We start from the raw sequence: 10461 nt of genomic DNA, 5'->3' as shown, positions 1-10461 counted from the left end.
CCGGTGTCACCCTGGTGTCATCCTGGCGGTTAAGTGAGATTTAGGTTTAGAGGAAATTTAACTTTATTTGCATTTCCTTCTGCCTCAGCCTCTTTCCGGGTTATGGTGCGTTCTTAGGCCTTGAGGAACTGAGCCCTTTGTCTCTGGAAATCGGGCCATTTGAAGAGATAGCCCTTTTTGTTGTAAATCACCAGGATATTTGCAAACCAAGGGAGATTTCTGTCTTGCAGGATTGTGATCTCTGCAAGTTAATTATTTGTTTTTCTTTAACATCTGGTCCCTGTGGCACCACCACCTAACTGCCCTGGTGGTATATGATTAAGTTGCTTTTTCAGGTTTTAGCTACTTTTTTTTATCTCAAGTTCCGTGCGCCCTGTGGACTGGTTAGGGACACTCAGTAAAATGGCTTCCCCGCCTTTAGGATGACCATTCTTATACTAACCCACTCTTACGGTGCAAGGTGCCAGCTTTTGCTTTGCCAAGATGGCTGTACTTATGTCAGGGCTAGACTGGAGGTGGGTACAACCTTGTTTTTCTTGGCCTTCACACCTGGAACTGGTTTCTGGGACTTGTTTTTAAGTCCCCTGGGGGAGGGGAGCAGGGACAGTAAAATAGGTCCTTACAATAAAAGTTAATTCCTTCTTTCTTATCTGAAAACTCTCGGGATTCCCTATAATAACCACCATATATTGAGTTTATTTCAGTAACTACTGGCTCATTTCCATGCATGACTCCGTTTAATCTTCACAGTAACACGGAACACCATCGTCTCTAGTGCATGGGTGAAAAGAAAGTTTGCAGAAGTATGGCATCAAGGGTTTCTTCCATTTTCATACAGGATTGATCGTTAACACAGGTGGGTCTCAACCGTTCCCAAACTGTCAGAGATTTGCTTCTTTACTTCGTCCCGCACCCCCATTCTACAGAAGAGCGTGCAGGACACGGGTGGAGGGCGGGGAAAGCCGGTGGAAGATGCCTGCCCGGGGGAAAGGGTTCCACGAATCCCCGCCCCGGAAGTGGGCTCAAATGGGCGCGGCTTCACGCCGGTTCTCTCGGAGTCTCGAGGCGGGATTGCCGCGAAGCCGTAAAGGGTTCTACCAGTCGTAAAGTGGCGAGGGGCGGAAGTGTCGCTTTACGACGATTTGGAGGAAAGCTGCAGGCCGGCGTTTGCTGCTTGCGATTTTCGGCCGCCCACGTGGGAGACTGTCGGTGGACCGGCGTAGAATTCGTTCCTTTTGGCGTGGATAAGCCACACTGAAGGACATAGTGCGAGCGGAGGCCACTGGTCGTGAGCTGATGGATATTGCTGTTGCAAATGAAGGGACATTGGGTGGAGGTCTGCCTAGTGGTGCTGAGGGGGCGCGGCTAAGTCTCGAGTCCGGTAGGGAGAGAGTCGAGGGCACAGCAGGGGCGGACGCTGGCAGTGTAGACGCGAGGAATGGACTGGTAGGAATGGAGAAGACAGAGGGTAGAGAAGGAAGTGGACAAAAAGCAGAGGAGATGCGTGTGGACCTAACGGTTGTGAAACAAGAAGTTATGGACTGGTCGGAAATGGAAGACGGGATGCCGGATGGCCGGTGGGTAAAGCAGGAGCTGGAGGATGGGCCTGAGGTGAAAGAGGAGAAACCAGGCACTTCGGAGGTGAAGCAGGAGATGGATAGTAGTTTTATGGTAAAAGAAGAGAAAGTGGATGAAGCAGAGGTAAAAGAAGAGAAAGTGAAGGTGAAGGAGGAGGTTATGGACTGGCTAGATGTGAAAGAAGAGAAGAAAGATAACTTGGAGATAAAAGAAGAGGTGTTTGTTGCTCAGAACATTAAAAAGGAGGAAATGATGGATGAAGTTTGTGTAAAAGAAGAGAAGTATTTCCCAAAGGAAGAAGGGATGGATGATACAAAGGTGAAAGAAGAGCCTCAGATAAATCCCCCAGTGGGTTTAAGACGGAAACTGTCCATGTCAAGGTAGGACAGGGAGAAATTCATTGGGGGAATAAAGCTATGGAGTCCTCTGTTGTCTGGATGGAAGGAAATCTAGCAGGCAGGTGTGGAATAATGAAAAATAAATACAAACGTGGGTACCTGGAGCCTGCGTGTTGGTAGTGCAGGGAGGGGGTAATTGGGAAGAAAGGGTTTTGTCAAAGAACAGCAGATTCAGTAAAAATATGTCAGGCTGGTAGTGGTCAGTCGGCAATGGCCAAGTAAGAAAGTGTAAATTCTGGGGACCAGAAAACCCTTGGACCAGATTCTGGTTTGACTTAATATGGTCTTGACTCAATATTCTTTAAAAAAGGATAAACATAGGAAAAACTAACAGTGACAACATGGATTAAGTTAAAATTAGGAAGAAAAATGCACTTGAACTCACCCAACTGTCCACTTTCTTAATGGATAGTTAGGAATATGAATATTTATTGCTTTATAATTTCCTTATAGTGTATGACCATGTGACAGCATAGGAAATAAAAGTGGTCAGATTCTTGGGACTATTACTGACTAGACACAGTGGGCCAAATAAAAATGACTGTAGTTTGCCTGTCAGTATCCCAAGAACCTAGAAGAGTAATTGAAGAAAGATGATGGGTAATTGCATTTCTAGATTATTATTATTTTTAATAATAAATAATAAAAGGCAGAAAGGCAGGCGGGAGGTGGGGGTGGGAAGCAGGCTCCCCACTGAGCAGAGAGCCCGATGCAGGGCTTGATCCCAGGACCATGGGATCATGACCTGAGCCGAAGGCAGAGGCTTAACACACTGAGCCACCCAGGGGCCCCTCCCTCACTCACTCTCTGGCTTGTGTTTCCCTCTTTCCCTCTCTCCCTGTCAAATAAATAAATAAATAAAATCTTTAAAAAAAGGTACAGCTGATACTTTGTAAATTTGACTTGGCCTCCTATTCTTTTTGTGGTATGTGTGCGTTTAAGGATATGTAAATTCATGGATTGGACTATATACATGTGTGCACACACACTCACACACACACACAATCTTTAGCAGACTGCCAGGAATTACAAATTAAAATATTAATGAATAATCCCATTCTCTGATCACAGTAGAACAAAGAAGTCAAAAGTGAGGTTTTTTTTTTTAATTTAATACATGTTTTCTTGAATTATGTAGTACTAACAACATTGTAAATGTAGTGGTCTTTTGGAGGAGACAGTTTCCTAAGAGGAGAATGTTCCAAGGGTGTTTGACAGCTATCGAGTACTTTTATCAGAGTAACTTGCATATATTTCATTCACTGACTGCATGTCTATAAATTGTGATGAGTAATTGAATTAGCATTAAAAATTTATAAATCAATAAGTAGTATTAATATTTGATAACTTACTAAATTTCTTGTGGACTCTTGTAGGTGTGAAACTTGTGGTACCGAAGAAGCAAAGTACAAGTGTCCACGTTGTATGCGATATTCCTGCAGGTATATGTGTAATTTCCTGTCTTACTACCTTTGTTTGTACCCTTCCCACCTCAGAGTATAATAGTACCACCTCATTTTCTCTTCAGTTTGCCATGTGTAAAGAAACACAAAGCAGAACTGACCTGTAATGGAGTTCGAGATAAGACTGCATATGTTTCCATACAACAGTTTACTGAAATGAATCTCCTAAGCGGTAAGTCATCTTATGCATAGCAGATTGATGTTTCCTGGCCATTGGCATATGTCATTTGTTTATTTTCCTGTTTTAAAATTTATAGATTATCGGTTTTTGGAAGATGTGGCAAGAACAGCAGACCACATTTCTCGAGATGCTTTCTTAAAAAGACCAATAAGCAATAAGCATGTAAGTATTTCTTTTAATCTCTTCCAGTTAGAATTCTTTTAATCAGATTTCGTTTTTTTCACCTAATGAATGTAGTTAAGTGGCGTTGTGATCCAGAGCTATTCCAGTTACTAGGGATACTACATCACTGGCCAAAACAAAGTTCTTACCCTCATGGAGCTTGTATTGTGTGGGGAGAGACAGGAGATGAGTAGAGGAACAAATATAATTTCAGATAGAGTTAATTGCGTGTAGAAAATAAAGCACAGGAGATAAAAGAATATGAAAGTGGTGTTTATTGGAGGAGGTCATGAGTATTTTCAATACTGTAGTTCAGAGAAGCTTTTCTGAGAGATGATATTTAAGCAGTCATCTGAATGATGAGAAAGAGGCAGCCATATGAACCTTTGGAGGACGATTGTTCCAGATAGTGACAAAAGCATAAGTAAGACTGAGTTAGGAATGAGGTTGGTGTGTTTGAGGATTAAAAATGGGGACAGGGTGACTGAAACATAGGTGAGTAAGGAGGAGAAGGTTGAACATGGGGTTAGAAAAACTGTTGAGGGCTCCTAATAAATCCTAAGTGAAAATAGAAGCCATGGGAAGCTTTTGAGCACGCTTGCCTTTTGAAAGGTCACTCTTGCTGCGCTCTGAAAAATGAGCTTCATTGGGCAAGAGAGTGTTTAGATTCTGATTTTGAAGGAAGAACTAACAGGGCTTGCTCTTCTAACACACCTCATTTTCATACTCTTTCATCCCTTTTGCATTCCTTAAGCTAAGTATGCAAATTAAAGCTTATGTATTTGAAATACTTTGCAACTGCTATTCTAGAAATTCTTTAATAGTGTTATTAAATCATGCCATAGAATTATGTTCTTTTTTCAAAGACCATTTTAATTTTGGAGTTGCAGCATTTTAGCACTTTTAAAACACCTTATTGTTGTTACTGATACAGACTTGACATTTCACGTATCTAAAAGAAAAATTATCGTGCATCAGCATGGTTTTCTCAAGTTTAATTAAGCATAATTAAAATTCTGCTTAAAAGATAAATTTTTAAATTTTTTTGTTTTTATCATAAAGAATTGCATACATATTTAAAAAGCATTAAATACAAATATACTCTTATTGAGTAATTATAAAGTGAACATCATGTAACTACCACCCAGAATTAGAACATTATCAACTTCTCAAAAATTATTTGCCACAGACTTATGCTGTTCCTTAATTCAGTCTTCTGAATAGTTTTCTAGTTTAGGACTATATCATCATTAATTTATCCATTCTGTTGATGGACTCTGAATTTTCTATTATAACATGGACTCCAGGTATTCTGTAATAACGACAACAACAAAAGCCTTAAAGGTATTGCAATGAGCACTTCTGTTTATGAATTGTGATTTGTGTATGTACACATTTTTTCCTAGGGTTTATACCTGGGAGTGGAATTACTCTGTTGTGGGGTATGCACATCTTCAGTTTTACTAGATGTAACCAAAACATTTTCTGAAGTGGTTATACCAGTTTAGACTTACAATATTGTGTGTACCTGCTGTCATGTCCTCTCCAATACTTGATTTGAGCAGAGTTTTAAAGTTTTTGTCAATTTGATGGCTTTGTAATTTTATCAGGGTTTTTAATTTGCAGTTCTCTAATTTCTAATGAGATTGAGCATCTTTCAAATATATTATTGGCCATTTGGATTTCATTTTGTAGAATGCCTGGTCAAGTCTCTTGATCATTTTTTATTGGTCAGCTTTCTTTTTCTTACTGGTTTGTAAGTAATTTCTTGAATGCCTGTCGGCAGTTGGTTGTATGTGTTATAGATACCTTCTTCCATTCTGTGGCTTGTTTTTCACTCTATAATATCTTTGATGAACAGATGTTCTTAACCTTAATATAGTCAAATTTATCATGTTCCCTTTATAGTTAGTAGTTTTATATGTTTATAAAGAAACCCTTTCCCACTTTGAAGTTATGAAGCTGTTCTCCCATAGTTATTTTCTAAAAGTTTTATCGTGTTGCATCCAGATTTATGTCTGTAAAGTACCTGGAATCCACTTTTGTGCATCATGTGAAGTGGAGATCCCATTTAATTTTCTGTATGGATGATCCAGTTTCTTAGTACCATTTATTGAGAAGTTCATCCTTTCCTACTGCTCTGCAGGGCAGCTATCCATTTATGCTTGGGTCAGTATTTGGCCTATCTTTTCTATTCTGTTGGCCTACTTGTCTGTCCATGCCAATACTACACTCTCAACTGTAGTTTTTTACTGCAACTCACTATCTCACAGAATAGTTCCTCTGACTTTGTTCATTTTCTGGAGTATTGCTATACTCTAGCTATGGGTATGATTCTTTGTAATTCTATACAGATGTGATGAATCACCTATTGATTCTACATTCCTCTTTCCCCACCTGAGAATTTTAATTGGGGTTACATTTATTTTACAGAGTAACTTGAGTGATTGGACTTCTTTACAGCATTAAATCTTGAAATCTCTGCATTTATTTAATATATTTAATATCTCTCTAATTTTCTCTGTAGAGCTTTTATACGTTTTTTGTTAGATTTATTCCTAGGCATTTTAGAGGCACCTGGGTGGCTCAGTCGGTTAAGTGACTCTTGATTTTGACTTAGGTCATGATCTCGGGGTCCTGGGATTTAGCCCCACATCAGGCTCTGTGCTCAGCAGGGAATCTGCTTTTCCTTCTCCCTCTGCTGTCTTTTCCTTGTCTCTCTCAAATAAATAAATTTAATAGATAAATTTAAAAAAAAAAAGATTTGTTACTAGACACTTTATTTTTTCATGCTTTTTAAAGTAGTATTTTCTATTTTTAATCTCTTTGCTGGTGTTTAGGAATGATATTTTTGTTGTTATTTTATGGGATTATAATTCGCATTTTATAGAATTAAAATCTATACTGTGCCTTTTCTATAGATTCCTTGAGATTTTCTCTATAAACAATTTGTCCCAATTTGTTTTTATCTTTCTGTCCTGTTCTCTTTTTCTTATGAGAATAGCTAATTTATTGTCAGATACTAATGATGATAGTAAATATTGATGTTGTAAGTCCCAAGTCCTTCCCTGGATTTGATTTGCTTGATGGATTCACATGATTCAACATACAGTTGTACTCATGGCTAAAACTAATTACAGTGAAAGAATGTAGAGAAAAGTTAGAGAAAAGAAAAGGAACAGAGTTTGAAGTCTGAAGGAATCCAGTTGTAAGCTTCCAAGAATCCTCTCCGTTTGGAGTCACAACAGTATGCAGTTAATTCCTTTGTCAGTGAGTTGTGATAAAGGTTGTGAAGTATAGTCTGCTAGGCGAGCTCATTAGAAACTCACTGCACAAGGGGGGCTGGTCACAGAAGCACCTTCCCTCTGCCTAGCAGGTGCCAAATTCCAGACTCCCAGAAGGAACGCAAGTAAAACCATGTTGTTTATATAAACAATTCAGGCACAGTTAACCACACTTACTGTTTTACAAAAAGTTAGTGTAGGGAACCACTTACCAATCATTCAAATTTCCTTGCACCAGCCAGGGAAAACCTTGCAAGCAAAACCACCTAATGATAACAGTCTCAGGCCTGCTATCTTTTTCTTCAATTTTTATTTATTTATTTATTTACTTATTTGACAGAGATCACAAATAGAGAGGCAGGTAGAGAGAGAGAGAGAAGGAAGCAGGGGCTCAATCCCAGGACCCTGGGATCATGACCTAAGGCAAAGGCAGAGGCTTTAACCCACTGAGCTACCCAGGCACCCCTCAGGCCTGCTATCTTAATGCCTCTGTACATCTTTGTTTTATAACTCCTAATTATAGAAGAAAAGCTTCCAAGATTGCATCATGATGTTTGCTCTTAAATTTTTTCTAGGTGTAATTTGACATCTAGATTATGGAGGTTTTAGTCCTAGTTTGCTATCAGATTTTAACATGAATGATGGTTGTATTTCATCAAATGCTTCTTCTGTATTTGATTATTTTATTTTTGTTCTCTTAATCTATAATCTGTATGAGTAATCTTTAAAAAAAAAAAATTATTTATTTGATAGAGAGAGATCACAGGTAGGCAGAGAGAGGAGGAGGGAAGCAGGCTACCTGCTGACCAGAGAGCCTGATGCAGGACTTGATCCCAGGACCCTCAGATCATGACCCAATCCAAAGGCAGAGCCTTAACCCACTGAGCCACACAGGCGCCGTATATGAGTAATCTTAATCAGTTTTCTATTTTAAGCTAAACTTGCATGGTGTGCTATTATCATATCATATGCTTTTTATACTCTGCAGAATTCCTTTGAATTATATGTGTGCGTTCACCTTATCCGTGCTCTCATTTTTGTATTTCTCTTCATGAGTGATATTTCCTTTTTAGTGTTCTCAGATTTCCGTATCAAAATGATTCTAATTTCATAAAATTATTTGGCAGTGTTCCCATTTTATTCTTGGACGCATTCACTAAGGTTGGAATTACTTCCTTCTTGGGACTTTGGTAAAATTATTAAGGAACCAGTATAGACTTCGGGTTTGGGCCACTGAGGTATAGTTTTTACTATTTGTGGGATTCTGTGGGTTTACTGTGTCTTGATTTAGTGTTACTAGCTATTACATTTTTCTAAGAATTTGTCCATTTGACCCAAGTTTTCACCTTCATTGGCATAAAGTTCTTCATAAACCTATCCTTTACAGTTCTGTAGGAGTTGTAGTAATTTCATTTGTGATATTGGTTATTTGTATCTTTTTTTTCCTTAGATCAGTCGCTGTTATATGTTTTTTCTATTTTGCTAATGTGTCCTCTTGACTTTTGTTATATCTTTTTTATGTTTAGCTTACTTACACTGTGGTCAGGGAACATACTCTTTTTTTTTTTTTTTTTTTTTTTTTAAGAGAGCATACTCTTCAAGGTCATTCCTTTAAAATACCTTAGTGCTTGTGTTTGTGGCCCAGTTTATGGTTAAGTTTTATAATGTTCTTTTTTGCTTGAAAGAATATTCTGCAGTTGCTGAATATAGTACTCTATATACCCCTTATAGCTCAGGTTTATTAATTATGTTGTTCAAATTGTTTATAATTACTGATACTTTCTGTGTGTTTTGTCTGTAAGTTTCCAAAAGAAGTATGTTAACATTTCCCAGTGGATAAACTCAAACAGGCCTGTTTGATTTGTTTCCCCTTGTGGTTCAGTTTGTTTTTCTTTATATGTTTTAAGGCTAAATTATTAAATGCATACCTCAGGAAGTACTTTTCCCTGGTGTATTTATCCTTTGGCATTATAAGGTAACCCTCTTTGTCTCTAGATTTTTGTGTACTTTGACTAATACTTATAAAGTTCTTTGCTTGGTATTTGTATGGTCTGTTTTTTTCCTTAAGGCCTTTCTGTGTCCTTATGTTCTGGTTGTGGTTGGTTTCCAAGTTCTTCTTCCATTTGATTGTCTGTAACTTTTAACTAAATCATTAAGTTCATTTACATTTTAATAAATCACCTGTATAATTGACTTTAAATGTGTCACATTATTTTTGCTATTTGTATCAGTTTTTTTTCTTCTTCTTATCTTTTGGACTGTTGTTGTTGTTTTCAGTCATTTAAATTTTTCTCTTTATCAGTTTAGAACTTATGGGCCCTTTTCCTATCCTTTCATTAGTTAAGCTGGACTCCACAACGTGCATGCTTAATTTGCCAGTATCTGAAGTTAAGTAGTACCTGAACCCTGTGCCTAAACAACGCAGAAGACCTTATAATAGGAGTTGGCAAACTTTTCTGTTAAGGGTCAAATAGTCAATATTTTTTCCAGGCCATATCGTTTCTGTTACTTTAGCTCTGCTGTTGTATCGAGAAAGCCGTCACAAGCAGTATATAAACGAATGGTTGGAGTGACATCCCAACAAAATTTATCTGTGAAGATAAGTAGCAGGCAGATTTTACTAGCAATTACCTTAAATTCCTCTTGACCTTGTTTGAGAGAGAGAGCACAAGCAGGGGGATGAGCAGAGAGAGAGGAAGAAGCTGACTCCCTGTTGAGTGTAGAGCCAACACTGGGCTCCATCCCAGGACCCCAAGATCATGACCTGAGCCAGAGTTAGACACTTATTGCACTGGGCCACCCGGGCGCCCCTTGAGTTTATATATCCCACTTTCTTTGCTCTTTATTCCTTCTCTCATCATCTTAGATCTTACATCTGAGAGACAACTTTTTTCCTGCTTCAAGTACACCTTTAGGATTTCCTGTAGAGAAGAAAATTAGAGGGTTTTCCACTTCTTGGGTTCCTTTGTCGGATTTTTGTTTTTTGTTTGTTTGTTTAATTTTCTATTTCTTTGCCTTTCTTCACTTTGAAATGATTTTTCTCTGCAATTCTGGTTTAGGATTAGTGTTCCAGTGTCTTACGGCTTCTGTTATTATTGCAGTCACCTAGAGTTTTTAACTGCCTTTGAAATCTTTTAATCTGGCTGCATTTTTTTATCTTTGGTATTGTGTATTTGTGCTATAATACAAAAAATGCAAATTTCTTTTCATCTTAACTTGATAATTGTTAGATTTCTTGAATCTGTGGCATATCTTCCGTCAGTTCTGGGAAATTTTTAGCACATTTCTATTAAAAGATTACGTCTACCTTATTCCTTATCTTTTCTATAACTACCATTAAATGTGACTTAAGTCCTCTCCCCATATCTTACTTACCTTTTAAGGTCTTTGATTTT

The 10461-nt window shown here is 38.1% G+C and overlaps 1 protein-coding gene across 2 annotated transcripts in view; it reads left to right on the top strand.

The window, feature by feature from the left end:
• Window positions 1-1119: 1119 nt before the first annotated feature.
• Window positions 1120-10461, top strand: part of ZNHIT6 (zinc finger HIT-type containing 6) — a 60155-nt gene continuing 50813 nt past the window's right edge. For both annotated transcript variants that reach the window (XR_009345237.1, XM_059136851.1), the window contains exons 1-4: window positions 1120-1958; window positions 3353-3418; window positions 3505-3611; window positions 3697-3782. Coding sequence is in view for 1 of the 2 variants with exons in the window: in XM_059136851.1 (XP_058992834.1) it covers window positions 1297-1958; window positions 3353-3418; window positions 3505-3611; window positions 3697-3782 (921 nt within the window). In the remaining variant the exon portion in view is untranslated. The remainder of the gene's footprint in view (window positions 1959-3352; window positions 3419-3504; window positions 3612-3696; window positions 3783-10461) is intronic.

This window comes from Mustela lutreola, chromosome 10, assembly GCF_030435805.1.
Source record: "Mustela lutreola isolate mMusLut2 chromosome 10, mMusLut2.pri, whole genome shotgun sequence".
Lineage (NCBI taxonomy): Eukaryota > Metazoa > Chordata > Mammalia > Carnivora > Mustelidae > Mustela > Mustela lutreola.
This window is presented reverse-complemented; position numbering and strand designations above follow the sequence as displayed.